Below are 19,691 nucleotides of genomic sequence, written 5' to 3'. Positions count from 1 at the left end.
AATGAGGACATAGATATACAATTGTTGTAAGTCTTTCTAGAGAAAGGCAGTTACTTTGTGAGTGTGTTACTTTGGGTAATATGTTTTAATATATTTTATGTTCCAACCTTACAAAGTTTTCTGCTGAAAAATAAACACAGATAAAAAGTTTCACAAGTCTGTGCTTTATGATCTGGAGAGAGCATTTATAATAAAAGTACATTATCTCCATATGCATAAATGAACATGAATTATATATGTTGATGCCCTGTTAAAGGCATACCACAGATAGAAACCATAGACTACAAATACTCAATTCAATCTTCATCATCTCTGCCCCCTACATACTATACCTTCCACTGCACAAGCATTTGAAAAATTGGTAACAAGTCCAGATGATTCTGGGAACAACTAAACAACCATCATATACAACTAAACAACCATCATATACCAAAATAGTGCTCAAGATATAGCATATTGTCAGGATAGTCATCCTCACACTCTTCTTTTCAAGGAGGTGACAGGTACAGAGGAACCAAATGAAAGTCATCAAGTTTGGAAACTGGGCAATGAATGCCATTATTCTTAGTGGTCACATGGCAAAACTAAAATTCAAATTTGGTTTGTCACACTCCTCAATCCATAAGCCTGTCAATTACACCAACCACACCTGTTGGTTTGCCACGTGAAGAGTCACTTAACCAAATACATTAGGTGTGACTTCATCATTCCTAGGAACAAAAATTCTCAACAATCTTCCAATTCGTTAACCTGCCAAAAAGTTCTTACTGATTTATATACTAAGAGTCAACAATGGAGGAAGGGCAACTCAAGACTCCAAAGCACCAGGAGTCAGATCAGTTGTGACTTTACAGTGGTTCAACTAGCTGAACCCCTAAACTAAGACTATCATTCCTTCTTTAAATACACAGAACATACCTTTACCCTTGTGGCCTCAAGGCACCAGCTGAGTTTCACCTAATCTACTCTAATGGCTATACTATAGTTCTGGGGTAACTGCTGGTGACTCCTGTGGTAACATGCACAGCACCAAATAAAAGGACAACACCTCCTCCCTAAAGCAGCCCTTTCATCTCCCCTACCAATACTTGTAGGTATTTGAGTTGATACTTGATTACTCTTATGACCTTGTTATTTAGTCACTATTTGAAATAGACCAAACTTTCACCTTTAAATACATCATAGTTCTTGACCAACAAAACTTGTCAGTCTGTCAACAACTATTTGCAGCACACACACACACAGGTACACAGAATTTTATGGTAATTGATATTTATACCTTCAACTCTCAAGGAACTCAAAGTCTAATTTGCCTTTTTTCCCTTATTAATCAGTCAAATATTTACTGAGCAACTTAGCTATTGAGCCAGCATTGTTTGATGCAATGAAGTTTAGGATAGAATCTACAGTGAAGTCAGTTACAGAGGGAAGAATAAGGACTTTTATTAAGTAGATGGACAGCAAATAAAAGGTTAAGGTCAGGCATGTTGAACACTGAGGGCCAGGTGATCAGGGGAGAAAAACAACACACAGTAAACACTAAAGTGACAACCAAGAGCCTTTGTGTACAGTAGTGAAGTCATAAGCAAAGCAAAGTTACAGAAGGAAGAAATCAGCACTCATTCATTCATTCATTGAGCAAATTTACATCGTAAACACCAACTATGAAGTAGGAGTAAGGTACTAGATTTATTTTTATAACTGAAGAGCAAAAGGTTCTGCTCTGTTCTCATAGAACTTATCTTCAAGTGGGGAAGAGGCAGATAATAGCTATCAATTCACATAAAAAGCTGGGTGTGATGGTACATGCTTGCAATTTCAGCACTTGGGAGGTGGAGACAGGAGGATTACAAGTTTGATGTCAGCCTGGGCTACACAGTGAGACCCTAACTCAAAACAAAGTAACAAAAAAACTTAAAAAGTTAGTGGAATAGAAAGATCAGTAGTGAAGAAGGGAGAAACGGATAGGAAGCTATTTAAAAGACAGAATTCTCAAGGTAGAGTGCTCTGTTAAGAAGGTATCTAACTGAGACCTGAAGTGAGACAGTGAGCCACAGAAAATGTGCTGCAGTAAGGAGCAGTAAAAGCAAATGCCCTGAGAGGTGAGCCACCAAGAAAGCCTTGGGGAGAAGAGGACTTTAAATGCTACTCAGGGTCAAGTTTGGATACCACTGGAAACTGGGGGAGGCAGCACATGTATGTATGGCATGCAGGGTGTCAGAGAGGATGCTGATCAAAGAGGAAAGAGGATAAACATACACATTTGAATACCAAGGCAAGGAGAGTCTTCAGGGAAAACTTCCTGGATTTTAAAGGAAGAGCCAGTGCAACATTACAGTAAAGTCTTCATATCTGGGAAGATCAAACCAGTTAGAGAGAAGTGTGCTTAGGTAGTGATAAAAAGGTACATTTATACTGAAATGAGATGGTGAGACATTAAAATGTACTAGTGGAGGCTGGAATTGGTGTGTTGTGTTTGGTCTGTTACAGTTCAAGTGGCTGTGAAACAAAAAAATTCCAAATGCCCAAATCACAGTACAAGAATCCAAATGAATAAGCCACCTTTTCTGGAAACAGAACTGAGCATAAGACTGCCCTTAATTCTTTGAAGTCTTTGAGGTTTGGCATGTCTTTTCCCTTGATGTTCGAATTTTGAGCATCAAGGTTGGCACATAGCAGACTTTTTAAACAAAGAACTGCCTTAAAATCAGCAACAGACATGGAAAAGACCTGACTGCTGGAGCTGCCTTGGCAACCTACATTTCCATATTAAAGCTCAAGCTTTTAAATTGAATGTACAAAACCACACCTTATTACCTCTTTTCTTGTGCTAAGAGAAAATGAAAAATACTCTGCAAGGAAGAAAGTCAGAACCCCCTAACACTGTCTAGCAGTGCTCAAATTCTAAAACGCAAGCAAGAGACTACGGTTTGGCATATAATGAATACAAAGAGACAAAGGTACTCACGGTTTTCCTCCTGGAATGCCCGTCAGGTTTGGAGGTATTGCTGGCACACGCATATGATGATGTGGGTCAAATCCCACCTAGAATTTTCCCCGAGGAAAACAACAAACACAAGCACAGTTATATTCACTTGCTTTATCTTAATATTTTTTCTAGTACCTGAGACATTAGATCCTTTGAAAATAAGATTTTAGAGATATGTAGGGTATTCACTGATGAAATGACAGGATGTTCAGGATTTAATTCAGGGGTGGAACATACATGAAAAAATTATACTACTGATCACTGAAACTCATGACAGAGGCAAAGGGCTAGTTGTAGTGCTTATACTATGTGATCTAATTCGTAGGTTTGAAATGTCAAAGGTAATACTAATTTAAAAGCAGATATAAAATAAATTTTTCACCTTTTAAGAAAATAGGTCTCAAGGTATGAATGTACTTGGATTCTTCTATAAATACCTCACATCATTTTAAAAAGCCATGACAACTCTGCTCTGAAGTGTTACTTTGTAAAAGCCCACAAGTGTACCACTGGTGATCGTCCGTAGGCAGCAGCGGCGGCAGCGGCGGCTGCACTCATCTGTGGGGAGATATTGTGCAGTCCAGCATAGGCAGCTCCAGGACTCGTCAGCTCCCCATTCATCGCAGCATGGGGTACGATCCCAAATGGGGTCGGATATGGACAAGGTACAGCCATGGGGGTCCTTAGGCTGGATGCTGCAAAACAAAATGGAAGGAGGAAAGAAAAACAAAAAAATACAACCCATGGTTCAAATGCACTTATTTTAATATTCTCAAAAGTCATTTCAAGCCTTCAGATGGGTTCATTCATTCACCATTTTTACTGAAAACCTACCACGTACCAAACATTGTTGGTGGGAGGCTTTTGGTTTAAGGCTTTTGGGATAAATAACTTTTGTCTAACAATCATTCAGTGCTGGTCATTAGTATGTTTAACGTTGTCACACTATTTTAATCACTTTAATTCCTTTAAAAACAGAAGCATAAATATAACACAGAAAAACATTTTTTTCTTACTAACCCAAGGGGTCCACTCCTGGTGGTTTTCCAGGAACAGGCCTCAATCCTGGAGTGGAGTTACTGCCTGGGGTGGGCGCATCAGTTCGAGGAGTAGGGGTACTGGACTTCGAAACAGGGGTAGTAGATTTTTCATTCTATCAAGAGATACAGTGTACCAGCCATGACAACATGATTTTATCAATGATGTTAATTTTAAAAAGGTAATGAAAACAAAAGAGAAAGAAAAAAGAAATGAAAGAGTTTCTTTAGCTTGGCCTTTTTCTTCCATTAATTAAAAAGAGAAAAAACAAGAGATCAAAGTTTAGAAGGACATGAATTGAAGCTGACTTCACAGAGTTGATCATTTCTAGAAAAGTGGAGGGTAAAAAAACAGTTGAGAAACCATGGCATTCTACCTGTGATGGGCCACTTGCTGGTGGCTTTAGCTTAAGACTGATTGGTGTAAGCTGGGCGGTCACGGAGACTGTCTGGATAACCGGTTTAATTAGAAAAGACTCAAGCTTCAATTGTCAGAGACTCAGCACAGAGATGTAATAAAAAGAAGGCAAAGAGGGAAAAAACCAAAAAACCCCAACAAAGTCACCAAAGAATCCTCTTAATCTAGACTTCAGCTAGATAGATCTTAATTTGCACACAAATTGTACAATTTTCCTTTCCTTTAGCTGTATACTCAAAAAGTCACTTGAAAACTAAATTCAGTTTTAAAAAAATGTTATATTACAAGTAAATAACCAGTGATAAAAAAGATGTAGCACACAAAAATGCAATTAACTATATAGCCACAGGAAGAGGAGGTGAGGGAGATCATCCTGATTTGTGAACACTTCATTATAGCATTTGTGGTTTTTGTGATGAGTCAAGACAGACTTTTATAAATGACAGATTACTTTTTAGATAGCAAGGAAAAATTATTGCAGTCATGTATAGCTTGGTAAGTCAAACAAAACTAGCAACAAAATGATACTGAATTCCTAAACCACAGGCAACAAAACCATCTCCATAACCCAGGTGTGTATTTTTCAACTTCACTAAAACACACTTCTCTCAATGTATTTATGTCCCTCTCCTAACCTTACAAAAACACTCCTGAAGCAAAGAGTTATCACTGACAAGTTAGCAAACACTTCTGCTCCAAAAACACTTTTGCTAATTAAACTTAAATACTAAACACAGATACTGTTTGGAAACTAAAGTTCTATAGAAAAACGTGAAATACACAAAACCTTAAACAAATCAAAATTAGACCCAACTATTTTGAAACTGGCAACAATGATGGAGAAAGGTGGAGAAGAGCTGCTTACAAGGCTAAGTTCTTTGGATTTGGAGGAAGGAGTACTGCTGGAAGATGCAATGGAGGCGGGGCTGATGGGGGCATCTTTCTTGAGCAGACGTGTCTTGTCCAGGCCATTCTCCCGTGGAGAATGTGCTGGGCTTCCTCGGGGGGAAGACGGATCCTATAAAGGAACATCATGAGCAGTAAGGCTCACAGCACATTACCAGCACAGGGTTCCGTGGGTATGGACACTTCTACTTGAAAGCATTTACTAATTTAATGTGCAAAATGTTCTGGAACAGATAATGAGACTCAATTAAATTACCAAATATTTGATACTGAAGTCAAAGCAAATACTATTTTACTTTGTAATATTTGTTTAAAACAAAAACGAAAACCCCACCAATCTGCAAGCAGCTTGTCAGTAAGATCTGTAGGCTGACCACTGACTTCTGTTATGAATTGGTTACGGGGTAAAATGACACTTGTACTTCACAGAAAAAGAACAGGAAAGGGCTAGTAATATAATAATCATAATAATCAATAATAAATAATTTCTCATATAAATAAAATGGGGGCCCGTAAAGAAATTAAGATATTTTGTATACTAATAGTTTGGATACTAGCTGGGTAGGAGCCAAAAGTTAAACTAGTCATAAACATACCTCATTGGAAACATCAACCACTAAGTTGTCATCACTCTTCTCACCATCACTGTCCTGCAGACACAATCAAGAAGCATTATCACCTCCCCCATCCCCCCAAAAAAATCATTTTTAGCTAGATTTACACTGCATGAGTCCAGACTAATTTCTCCTATCTGATAAAAATAAACTGTACAAAAGAGTTAACACACTATTTTCTTTCGTCTTCATGATGAGGTAATGATTTCATTTCTCTAGTTTAAAAAATGGAGGACAGTGGCTTGCTTATCACACTAGAACAGAGATTGCAAACTTGCATGCCCAGTCTAAATCTAGCCTATATATAGGTGGGCATAGTTAGTTCTTTCAGTGTTTAAAAGTCTGAATTAGTAGCCATATTGTTGAAGTGGGAAGGGCAGAATCCAGATTCTGTTTCCAGGGAGTCCTACAGTCCTAGAGGGCACCAGCAGGTGAAGTGGGGCAGCAGCCACCTGCCTCCTAGTTGCTAGAGGAAAATGAACTTCAACAAAATGCTAGGGACACTGTGGATGTCTGTTCATGTCATATTCCACAAAACTTGCATCTCTCTCAACATGAGTCCATCCAGTCATTTAAACAAATTTTCTATGATTTTACATTTTTTCTTAACATCTCTATGGTAAACACAGAAAATTCAACCACCTTGAAATACAGAGGGGGAAGCAAACATACTTATAAAAATAACAACAACATAAAATACCCAAATCTTCTACTAGCTGCTAGATGAAGACTCCATCCTCTCACATAGCCACGTGCATGCACCTGCACACAAACAGGACTGCAGCTGGCCAGGGCTGTGAATGCAAATACATACTTTTTTCTCCTGTGTTCTAGTATTGGCTGGTAATAGTCAAAAGGTAGAATAGCTGCGGATAAAAAGCAAGGTAAACTGGCCTCTCCCAAAGCAAAGGTAAATGAACTTACATAGCGAGCTGTGATTTCCTTTTCTTCTGTTTTCTGCTTTTTGCTCTCTGAGGAGTAGTCAGTGGAGTTTCTGTGCTTCTCAGCCCCTCGGAAACTGGCTGATGGGGACACCGAAGAGCTCTAGAATTGGAAAGGCAAGTAGAGCCAAGAAATGATCATTCATTTAATGGCAACTTTTTAAAATCACTTGTTCTGTCATATACATTTGGAAAGCTATTGAGGATAGGAGAGGTGAGAAGAGATGAAAGGAATAACACAGAAGCATAAAGGGAAAGGAAGAGAACAAGACAAGAAGGAAAGAGATGAGGAAAAGGAAAAGAACAAGAGGAAGTAGAGAAATGGACAGAGGAAGGGGAGGAATTAAAAAAGGATAGCAGAGCAGAAGGTAACTTTAAACTCAAGTATTATTCTGTAAAAAGCATTTTTATAAAGTTGAGAAAGGGAAAGACAACCTTTTTTTGTTTTAAAGTTTTCTTCTACAGAGAAACTATGGATAGAGTTAAGCTTAACAGATAACTAGCAATTTTTCAATAAAAAAACAAAGGAGGGGCTGGGTATGGTGGTACACAAGTATAATTTCAGCTACTCAGGAGGAAGACTGTGGTTGAAGGGTAGCCTGGGGAAGGTGTGACAGACTGTTTGCCTAGTAAGCATGAACTCCTGAGTTTAAATAACCAGTACTACGAAAAGGGGGTGGGGTTATTAGGGATTTGAGCAACTAAAAACAGTGGCCATGTGACACACATTTACAGAATTTTGTTCAACCTTGCAACAGGATGGTCTGGAAGATGTAGAGTGTGGCAGGAAAAACACCACCTGCAAACTTGAACTTTTTCCTTTATGACTCCTCTAGTTTTCATGTGCTTGCTACTTCTTTTGCTTCTGGAAACCCAAGAAATTAACTGCGTCCACAGAGTAAGATGGTCCATGCTCTGGAGAATATGATCAGGGGTTGTGTGCACAGACAGGCTCAGGCTGCAGACTTCACACATCTCCTCTTCAACATTCTCACCTGGAGAAGTGCCCATACAGCAGAACTACACCAGTACAGATTTGAAGCCAGAGAATTGGGTCTCTCTGCCATGAATGTCGATGGTTAGTGGGTACATTTGCATGGTATGAGAGATTTAAAACCACAGATGAAGAAAGGAAAACTGAAACTACCCTTAAAAAATGGCCAGTGACTATCACAGACTGACCAAAGAGAAGAGCTCAAGAAAAATGTGGTATAAGGGGCAGGAAGCTGGTCCACAGCAGGACTGCCTTGCTGAGGGTATCAGGTTGCACCCAAGGGTAGAATTACCCCAGGCTGGTTAAGAACAGGCTAATCTTGGAGCACAGAAAAAACAATACTTGGCGATTAAAAAAAAAAAAAAAATCTAAGGAAAAAAAAGTTGTAGAAAGAGTAAGAATTTCCACAATAACATTTTTGCCTGCCACCAAAAATCACCTCAGAAAACTGTTGATAGAGCTCTCCTTATTTATAACATTACTTATCTCATATATCACTAATTCATTTGAATTTTTTTAAACTTTGTATTAGTCTGTTGGTAATAATTAACAGCTATACAGTTTTTAAAACAAACTTTAAATTAACATGGGAAGCAGTGTCTACAACTTGGGGCTCCAAGTTCCATTTTATTTCCACTGAGTCATTTCTAAACATTTGGCATTTCTAAACCTTCAAATCATGTTGCTAGATGGTGGGTATTTAGTGGGAGAGGGAGATGGGACCGGTGAATGGGTGACCACTGTTGGGGACTGGGTCTCTCTAATCCCATTCTTGTTGTGCCCAGCCCTCTAGAGGTTTTATATGAATACTCTAAAATATATGCACCAAACCCCGGAACTATTCCTACTCAAATTCAAGTTTAAGCTAAGTGGCAGAAAAGACTTCCATCATTCTTCAGAAAGACCAAGGACTAAAACAAAATATTACAGGCCAAACAATTTCAAATTGTATGTATGTATATGTGTCACGCGTGCATGTATGTACATATGTGGGGATATGACCCTTTGTCTTACACATGCTAGGCAGGCACTCTACCACTAACCCACTAAGCAACTTTTAAAAGTGGACTACTTGACTTTTGCTTCCAAACTTCATACCCCAAGCTTCAAACTTGGCTCAATGCTCCTGATTCCCTTTTTACATCATAACTCATTGCAGTCTGGTTTTTATGACCACTGAAACAATAAACACAAACATTATTTGTGAGCTTCTAGTCCATGTATTTCATACCACGACTCTGTGCATAGTTTCCTCCCATCTAATCTATGCTCCACACTTCTGGAATTCCTATTTCCCAAAGACAGATTCGACTACTGGTCTTTACTCCTCCTTTAAAAAAGCAAATACTTTCCTACCACTCATATGAAAAAGTCTGAATTTCAGAGTAAGGCTGTTTCCCAAAGTTCTTACTCTCTGCCCCAATCCACAGTGCTGGCCATGTCTCCCATGTCATGCTTTGAGCTCATGCTGTCCGGAGGTCTCTGTTTTTGTCATTGCATTCTGTAGCCTTTCCCCTGGCTTATGGAAATACCCTTTCACTCAGCATCTAACTTTGAAAATCCTCTCAGCTGTAGGAACCAACTCCAATGTCACTTTTCAAAGCTTCCTCAAATGCTGATAGGGAGAATTAATCACTCATTTCCTCTTTGTTCCCTTAAACTTTTGTTCATCCCATGAATGCAGTATGTGCAATAAATGTGTTATCTGTTTACGAGGCCGCTTCCCACTTCAGGCTGTGGCCTCCTTGGGGGGGAGGGGCACCCAGCACAGCGAGCAGCCGAGAACTGGCTGGAAATGTTTTTGAATACAAATGAGTCACAATGACCTCACACACATGCCTCAATCTTAATCCAAAACTCATCGCAGGGGCCACTGGATGAACAATTCCATGGGAAACCATTCACTAGAGTGAGATGTGAGGAGTGATGTCCCTTGGAACTGGTAAAATGGGAGCTATGCCCCTTCTTCACCCTTGCTCCTTTAGCTACTCAAGATGCCTTCATCTTCATCCTACTAATTTGATATTTCACAAAAGGAAGAAAAACAGTCTTTGGATTCTAACACATTCTACTGCAAGTAATCTCCACTACTGCAAGTTATTTCTAAACAATGATGGACTACTTTCTTAAAAATTAATGCTGAACGGTAGTGCCTATTTAAATCTTAATGCTTACTTATTGGCATACATGTACAATAAAATAGCTTTATTTTTCTTGAAGTGGCTGTTTCTGGTTGTACAGGTAGCATTTTTGCTGAATTTTACTGAAGAACAGAGTTACACATTGGAGTCTGCTAGTAAAATGATAAAGTAGCTAATTATCGCGAGCATTTAAAGGTTAAGCTGCACAATGGGCACCGGGGCACTCGGCACTGTTCTAGTAATGTGACTGCTCTGGACTCAAACTGGACTTGGCACAGATCTCACCACGAATCTCACCAGTCCACCATTCTGCCACTGGAAGGTCATTTGGATCATCACTGGACATGTGAATAGAAGAATTAAATAAACACTGATAAAGGTAGTCATGCTTTGCTACAGAAAAAAAGCTTATTTTTATTTCTCTATTACTATTGTAAAAGCTCAGCTAAGTTAGTTATTTCCATAGCTTACTTTCTAAGAAACTTACTGAGCCTACATGACAATGTATAATCTATAAATTTAGAAACATTAAAGACAAGTCTTCTCATTACAGTTTGATGCCATATATTAGCAAATATGTTAAAAATGGAGAGTCACATTTAGGAGCAATGGCAATCCAGAGAAGGCAAAATACCCTAAGTGATTGGTCAGTAAAGCCCTGCATTTTAAAAATACACACTTTTGCTAGGATATTTAAAACGAGTAAGGTAGACTGTTTAATGAAGAAAAAGATGAGGGAAACAAAGAGAAACCAAGGAAAAAGTAATAAAAACTTCAGCCTTACTATTTGAAAACTTCAGTTGTGTTGGTAGTACAAGATAAGCTTTACAGACAGTTATTCTTAATATTAAAAAACAGGATATTTAAAAAATAAGAAAATCTGGACTCTACCCTAAACAGCTCACTGAGCTGAGCTATTTATCTACCGTAAACAGCTTTACTGAAGCTGCTGACCAAGTTAGCTGAAAAGCTGACACTGCCAGCAACTTGAAATGTCTTCTGCTATCTCAACATCAAAGATAATCATGTATGTGAAAGAGTTCTGTGTAGTATCCCTTCCCATGAAGATAGTACTGATATAATGCTGTGTGGTGAGCCACAGGGATACTGCTTGGTCTCAGTGTTGTCTGGTATAACAGCACACTGGGTTGTTGTGAGGGTTAAGAAACACACTTCACACAAAATACAAGGCAAAGCCTTAGGTACATGCAATGTACCTCAGCAATGGCAATTCTGGTATTATCGTTGCATACTACCTTGCAGTAGATGCTATCTACTACAGATTGGGATTATGAGCTATTATTGTAAGGCTCATGTAAGGACTCTTCTAGGCATTTGTGTAGCACTTTCCCTCTCAAAATATTCAGGTGGTCCATAATGATATGGCTTTAATAGGCTGCTATTAAAAAAAAAACACTTCTCTTTTCAACAATCACAATAAGGTTTGGTTCAATACTGCACTTAGCAGGACTATAAATACCATCTCCACAAGGTACATCACCTTAATTCTGCTTTCCATTAACATAGATGCAATACTTAGACAGCTCCATCTACTTACAAGATTCCAACCAGAAAGAATCTGCTAAAGGTTGAGTGGACAATCAAGACCAAGAGCCCTAAAACTCACTGGCTATGGCTAGTTTGCCCATCAATAATGAACTTCAAAACCCCTATGCATATGGTACCAAAGGGTAAACTGGTTTCCAAACAGATAAGAGATAATGGAGAGACAGACGATACTATGAAAATCTGACAAGGGTTACTGCAAGTCTTGATTTGCTCTTTTTTGTCCAGGCTTCCTCCCTTCAGTCTTAAAACAGCCAAGTTTAGATGATAAATTATACTGTTATTCTAACTGTAGTTTATTCTCAAATAATAGCTTGGGTCAAAGACAATTCAGGATGAATTCATATGTTGGGGAGAACAGAAAAGGAGGGCTAAAGGTCTTTTATTGATGCCATAACCGAAGATCTCAATCATAATGTCCTCTGCAACCTTTTAGAAAAGCAGAATATACCTACACTGGTGCCTTTCTTGAATTCAGAAAGAGCAAGGTATCACTGCAGATGAGCAAGGACTCAAGGTAATCCTCCCACTAAGTGGAACCAACTTTCAAGAAAGTAAGGCCTACAATCATGAATCATCCGGAGTCCTCAAAACATCATACATTTTGGAAAACCATTTACAAGTTTTTAAGAAAAGGCACTAGTCTTAATAAGCCTACACACACCAAACGAATATAATAATATCGCCCCCCCAGCATTTCTGATTCAGATTCTATTTTATTGTATAGTATTACACAAAATGTTTATATTCTCATTCACAGAGCTTTTATGAATGATAAAACATTTTAACATATTAAAATTATCTCATTTATAAAGAAACGGGCAGAGTAGATGAAGACAATAATCTTCAGTTGTGAAAAGCACAAAAACTTTGAAATGAAAATTATGGTCACTAACTCATAACAAATGCACATTTATGTAAATTAACCTAAAATTTATAACATGCTGCTGTTGAAAAAGTTGAATACAGTAGGACTCTGAGCCAGTTACTAGTATCAGTTTACTACTCATTACTAAGACTTAAAAAAAAAAATAACCTGCTTGATTAAGGATATCATTAAAAGCACAATCTGTATATAACCCATGCAGAACTTGCTTTTCTCAAATTAACATAAATCAAAACTCACCTTTAAAAAATGACCTGTCCTTATTAAAAGAAGATTTAATATAATCTCCACATAAAGTAATGATGCTATTGTTAATAAAAGTTTCATCTCTATAACATCTCATGATCTATATGCTCTTTAAAAATGTTCTATTGTTTTTCTGCACTTCTATTGGTTAAGAGAAACTTGGGTCAAGACAAATTTCTTTTGCAGATAATCAAAATTATATCCAACCAGAGGAACTGACAGAGGAATGACTGAGAGGCAGCATCTACAGTCCTCATGCGATGGGTAGTAAACTTCAAGACCAGGCTATACTGCTTGCTGTATGACCCTGGACGCGTTACTAAACATCTCCTAAGTTTCTATTCCCCTGTGGGTACAATGAGAACAGTAGCAGTCCAAGGTTGCTATAAGGATTAACGAGTCCATGTTGTAAAGCACAGTTCCAACATCTACCAAGCTCTTATGAATTGCACAGCATAATCTCAGTCCACTTATGGACTCACTCACTAAATTTTTACTGGATATTTGCTAAGTACAGAAACACAGAGATCAGTCAAGTCTATACCATGCCCTTCACTAGGATACAAAAGGTTTCTGTATATTTTCCTTCATGCAGTAGAAAATACAGCATTTCAATATTCATTCATTCATGTTTTGTTCTCATGGTCTTGACATTATGTATTAGTTGGTCAGGATAAAATGCCCTAATCATTTATAAGGTATCAATAAAATTGATTTTAAATTAGAACATTATCTTAATGTCCTCCTGGGGTTTCTTGATTGTTATTTCCTCTTCCTGGAATAAAGCTGTTGGCTCCACCCCAGAAATTTCATTAAACAGTTACTTCAGCTGGCAAGCTCAGCTGCTGGAACATGATGCTTTGACACCAAAGACACAGGCTTGATTTTCTTGTGTAGGCAGCTTAGCTTCCTTCTCCTGAGAGTCACAGTTCGCATGTGGCTTAAGCTGTTGGCCACATGAGAAAGCAACGGGGGAATGAGAGGCAACAAGTTCACCTCCTCCATCACTGATGGAGAGGAACCCAAAGCAAAAGCTGAATAGGACAAGTAATCTCACTCCTGATTATTACAGATGGTATGGTATAAAACTGGTAACAGAAACTGTAATAACAGATGCCAAGTGAACACAACTTTGTGTTGCATATATCTTTTTAAACTATCCAATAAACCCAAAGCTATTTCACACCCTTCAAACCAATGGACCTTTCTCAAAGTTTGCAAAGCCTACTGTTCCTAATATGCTTTTGTTGTCCTCCAAGAATTCCCTGACCTATTGAGAAATTTTAAAATATTGTCTGCTGACTCTATGTAAATTACAGTCACATGCATTGTTCATGTCCTTCTGGGATTATTTTTTTCAGTCTAGCACCTATGAAATACATTTACCTACTGCTTTATAATCAATATTACTAAGTCTTACTGATAAATATGACGGGGTATGATTTTAGTTACCCTAAAAGCAAAAGTGGAGGAGGACTGGCAAAAATTTCTCAATTTTTTGGGAAAGGTGGCTCTAGACCTAAATCCTGCACTTGCTCTGTTTGAGTCAAAATATCAACACAATTCTAATAGCTATTAAAAAAAAAAAGAAAAAACCGTAAGTAGGATAGTGGCTCAGAGAAAATAAGTGAGTAAGCTTTAAGACTTGGCAAGCTGTATCTTAATGGACCAGAATCTTCATTTTAGTAACTATTAGATCTTCATTTTAGTAACTATTAGAATTTATTGTAAAAGTCTTTTCATGTTGCTATTTTTTCCAGTAAACTGTTTTAACCTATTTGAAAGGCTAAACATTTTTTCTTCCACAGAGTGTTAACTCCACAGAGCTTCATATATATTCTTATGTATTACATATGCAAATATACTCTATACAGTGTCTGAGAGTAATTCAGTTAAGAACACAGAAGGAAATAAGAATGTATCAATTTAAAGGGAGGCTGTCTTCCTGTTTTAAGGTTGCTAATCAGACACTCCAGGTTTTTATACTACCACAAAATGGTAGGTTTTAAGGTCTTCTGATAAAATATTAAAGTGAGTTTTGCTTTAAAATAGCACTAACAAATATAATGTGGCATTTTTCTGTTGCATAAGAAAAATTATTTTAATCATGCAGTTATTTAACCCAAGCTATCAAAAAAAGTACCACGTAGATACATAAGCATTTTCAAAATTATTGAAACATGTTACACATTCTTTCTCTGTTGCCTCAATACCAATCAAGGATGCAACCTCTCCTACAAGGTTAGTGCCAGGCTTGGCCTCTGGCTAGGTATACAGTGAGTATCTGTTGTTGAATAAGTGTATCAAGACCACCATTTTTTTTCCTTTTTACTCTAAAAGGGATACACCTTTTTTACTTTTTTTTTTTAATTGTGCTGGGTGGAGATACATTGTAGCATTTACAAAGGTTCCTACAATGTATCAAATACATCATACTTGAATTCATTCCATCCACTGCTCTCCTTCATCCCTTCTCCTGATTCCTGGAACAGTTTCAACAGATTATCATTTTTTGCATTTACATACATGTGTACACATTATTTGTACTGTATTTATCCTTCTATCCCTTTTCTGCCACCTCCTGCTTCCCAATGGTGCCAACACATCCTCCCTTCATCCCTCGCAGAACCTGTTACGCCCTCCTGTTCTCCAATTTTGTAGGAAAAAAAGATAAAAAGAGAAACACGGTGTTTTTGCTGGTTTGAGATAGAGACAGCTATATGGGGAGTTTCCTATATATATATTACAACCCCAACTGGTTCATCTCTACCAGTCCTCTTCACTCCGCCCTAGTCCCCTTCCCATGGTGGACCCTGCCAGTTTAATATTTCTATATTTATTCCTGTTCCGTGAGCACATCAGCCACATTCAAGTTTTTGGTTTCTTTCCCTTGTCCTAACCCTCCCAGGTATGGCCTCCCCTTAGTGTGACCCATGTCCCGTAATATTGCTGCATTTGTTTTAGGTCTATAATCTGCATACGAGGAAGAACATGCAGCTTTTGGCCTTCTGAGCCTAACTTAAGATGATGTTCTCCGGTTCCATTCATTTACCTGCAAATGACAAAATTTCATTCTTCTTTGTGGCTGAGTAAAATTCCATTGTGTACAGATACCACATTTTCTTAATCCATTTGTCAGTAGTGGGGCATTTTGGCTGTTTTCAAAGCTTAGCTATTGTGAATAGTGCTGCAATAAATATGAATGTGCAGGTGCCTTTGTAGTAACCTGACTCACATTCCCTTTGGGTATATCCTTAGGAGTGGTATTACTGGATTGTATGGCAGATCTATATTTAGTTTTGTAAGAAGCCTCCAAACTGTTTCCCACAGTGGTTGTACTAGCTTATATTCCCAGTAGCAGTGTATGAGGGTTCCTTTTTCCCCTTCAACCTCTCCAACATTTGTTGTTGGTGGTGTTCTTGATGGTAGCTACTCTAACAGGAGTGAGGTGAAATCTTAGTGCTGTTTTGATTTGCATTTCTTTTATGGCTAGGGATGGTGAGCATTTTTTCATGTGCTTTTTAGCCATTTGGAATTCTTCCTTTGAAAAAGTTCTGTTTAGTTCAGTTGCCCATTTCTCTATTGATTTTTTGTGAGCTTAGTTTTTCTTTTAGCTCTCTGAATATTCTAGTTATCAGTCCCTTGTCTGATGTATAGCTAGCAAAGACTTTCTCCCATTTTGTGGGTGACCTCTTCAATCCAGAGACCATCTCTTTTGTTATGCAGAAACCTTTAAATTTCATGTAGTCCCATTTGTCCATCCTTTCTCTTAGTTGCTGAGCTGCATGAGTTCTACTGAGGAAGTCCTTCCCTATGCCTATTGCTTCCAGTGTGTTCCCTGCTCTTTCCTATACTAGCTCCAAGGTTTCAGGTCAGATATTAAGGTCCTTAAAGGGATAAACCTTTGAATTTTCCATTGGTTAACCTCCTTGTTGCTCATCAGCTGTCTGTGACTAGGAAGAAACAAAGCTTACTGAAGGCTGACACTAAAAAGATGGGATTGAAAGACCTACCAGAGGAAGAATGCACTGGTAGTTTTCCTGGGCTACTTATTTAAGAGAACAGGGATCACTGGGAATTTCCCCAAAATGCTCATTCCCCCAAAGAGGTTACGTAGTAAAAAGAAAAAATTCTCAGTACTCAAACTTTTTTCTCTGGACAGTAAGTTGCCATACAAATGATGAAATAAAAAGCCACATAAACCAGAAAGATGGAATACCTGTTTTTAAAAAAAAAAAGGTAAGCAAAAACAGGTTTACACTGGTTGAATTTTTAAATCTTAAGAATACCTAGAGTTTTATGTAAGATTTTAGTATGTAAAGCAACATAAAGCATTAACATCAGTTGTGATTGATAGTGAATTCAGTATACTAAGGAATCAAAACAAATGAGATACCGATACTTAGGGCTACAATTTCATATTGCTCTAAATAAAGTACTTCAAGCAGTAGCTTTCCTAGAATAACTACATTTAAATATCTAAAGCTATGAGGGTCTGACAAAATATGTGAAAAACTGGGAGAACAGTCTAGTTCACCAAGCATGTATCAAGATTACTTTGGTTCAACCAGAAAGAGTACTCTACTAACCATGCTGAAATCAGGGAGGTCACCTTGTAGTTTACTATCTTACCCCCTTCTCCAAACAGTTACACATCAGAAAGATAAAACATAAGGAGTAAAAATACCTCAGAGCCCCATTCTACATGTCATCCCAGACAAGTGTGAATACTGGTCTATCCCCCTGTCTCTTGAGCTTTCACTGCCCCTTTTCCTCTTTCCATATTTCAAACTCCTCACAATGTCCCAGCCCTACTAGCAATACTTCTGTCAATACTTAGTTTTGCTGGTGGCACTATGGGCTAAAGAGGTTTCTGACCTTTATTCTAACATGTCCTTTTTAGGTAAATTATTTTTGTATACTTGAAGTACCCAGTGATACTTAATCACTATAGCACTACTTGGTAGACAGAACTCAATGGAGCCAACTACAATTTGGCATTGAGCTGAATGGTGTGGTAATAGCAGCATGCTGAAAATGATCTGGAAGAAAATATTCTCACTCACCACATGAAAAATGAGGCGAATACTATTCAATCAATCACTGTTTTATTAAAAAGAAAGAACACTAGTTCAGAGCTATGCTTTCTCTATAAAATGCTAAATATGGCTCAATGGACATCCTTCATTTTGTGATATAAGGAAAATGCAGTAAATGTTTGTGAAACAAATGAAGACAACAATAATTCAAAAACAGTCCAACTTTTGTACTCTGGACTGTCTCTTTTCACATATATGTACACATGCTTATGCATGTCTCACAGGACAGCCCTCTACTAATATAGCTAACAGTCTACTATCTTACAGGTCTTATGTTTTTTAAACACCCATGAACAGTAATCTAGATGCAGAAGATCCTATAATCTTACGTGTTCAAGAAAGCATTCTAGAGCATGGAATTAATTAAATGTATTGTCACAGATGTTTGAGCCATTGACAAAGTTTGTTAAAACAGATACTCACTGGTTTCCCTCCACTGTGGTCAGAGAGCTCAACAGCAGCCTGATTGGGGTAAGCCAGACCACTCAAACAGGGTGACTCAGTATAGAGCTTCAGTACTTACTAGTAGATAGGAAAATGAGGTTTGATCCTCTGTGAAGAGTTAACAATGACTCTGTAAGCAGATTTGTGGTGTGATGGCAGTCATATCCTACAAATTGAAGTGAATAGTTACTCTATGTTGGCAGTGTGATAGACATGGGGACTTAACAGGAAATAAGGCACCAGTTTTATACTGCGTGGACTCTAGAAGGAAGGAAGAAGGAATGGAATGAGCATATACTTTAGAGTGAGAGAGTTCTGGTTTCAATTCTTAGCTCTAGGATGTATCAGCTATGTGACTCTGGGCAAATTAACCTGTTCAGGCCTCAACTGTCATGTGGAAATAAGGATATTTGCCCTACAGGATCACTCCTGTTATAGTCTGAATGATTGTATGTCACCACAATTACTATGTTAAACCCTAAACCCCAATGCTAGTATTTAGATGTGGAGCCTGTGGGATATATTCAGGTCAAAAGTAGGACCTTCATGAATGAAATTAGTGTGCTTATAAAAGAGACCCTAAAAAGCTCATGCACCTTTTCCACTAACAGGAGGAACACAACTAAAAGGTGCGATCTATGATACAGGAAATGGGCCCTCATTAGACACATAAGGGATGCACCTTGATCATGAACTTCCCAGCCTCTCAAACTATGAGAAATAAATTTCTGCTGCTTAACCTATCCAGTTTACGGTATTTTGTTATAGGAACCCAAAAGGACTAAGGCAGTCAATGACAATTAATTGAAATAACTATATTCCTTTCATACTTGTTTATAGAACTTTCCCTAAAAGGTAATGGCCAAGCCTTGGCCAGCAACCCTATCTGCACAGTTGGAAGCCCAGAGAACTGCTGTGATTGTGTGCGCTCAGCCTTCATTGGAAAGAGAGTACTACCTACTTCCTCAAACCTTAAGACCGCTCCCTGGCTGCTTACAAACCATAAGACTTGCAAGACGAAAGAAGATTGGCTGCTATTAGCTGAGGGCTCTCCTGCGATGAGACAAGCGTACACATGTGTGCTATACATGGAGAGAGAAAGCTCCTACTTCATATGGAATAATTTTAGAGAGTGTGTTGTTAAGTATGGACCTCTATCTGCCCTCTTGGCTTGGTTCCCTAAAGAAATTCCCTCTCCAATTTTTAAGATCCATGTCAAATGTGCTTTCTAGGATAACCTTGAGTTAAGTGCAGACTAGACCTGCATCCCAAACTCTACTGGAATTTGACAAATGACTCTGAAATGAGGAATCAAGTCTAATGGCAGGGGCTAGGGAGGCTTCAACATGTAATTAATTCCTTGTTAACTAACATAGCACATGGGTTACTATATTGAGTTCCCTACTATGT

The 19,691-nt window shown here is 38.1% G+C and overlaps 1 protein-coding gene across 14 annotated transcripts in view; it reads right to left on the bottom strand.

Moving 5' to 3' along the window:
- LOC109677499 (transducin-like enhancer protein 4) overlaps nt 1-19,691 on the bottom strand; it is a 150,691-nt gene that overhangs the window by 20,086 nt on the left and 110,914 nt on the right. For 12 of the 14 annotated variants that reach the window (XM_074052104.1, XM_074052111.1, XM_074052108.1 and 9 more), the window contains 6 exons: nt 6,889-7,008; nt 5,947-6,000; nt 5,310-5,462; nt 4,010-4,142; nt 3,497-3,684; nt 2,969-3,045 (listed from right to left, as the gene is read on the bottom strand). In XM_074052104.1, the coding sequence (XP_073908205.1) occupies nt 2,969-3,045; nt 3,497-3,684; nt 4,010-4,142; nt 5,310-5,462; nt 5,947-6,000; nt 6,889-7,008 (725 nt within the window). Of the gene's footprint in view, nt 1-2,968; nt 3,046-3,496; nt 3,685-4,009; nt 4,143-4,972; nt 5,075-5,309; nt 5,463-5,946; nt 6,001-6,888; nt 18,448-19,691 lie in introns of those variants that run through there. The other 2 variants (XM_074052117.1, XR_012440482.1) reach the window with 2 other exon arrangements.

Source organism: Castor canadensis, chromosome 13, assembly GCF_047511655.1.
Source record: "Castor canadensis chromosome 13, mCasCan1.hap1v2, whole genome shotgun sequence".
Lineage (NCBI taxonomy): Eukaryota > Metazoa > Chordata > Mammalia > Rodentia > Castoridae > Castor > Castor canadensis.
The sequence above is the reverse complement of the archived record's forward strand: the minus strand, read 5'-3'. Positions and strand labels throughout refer to the sequence as shown.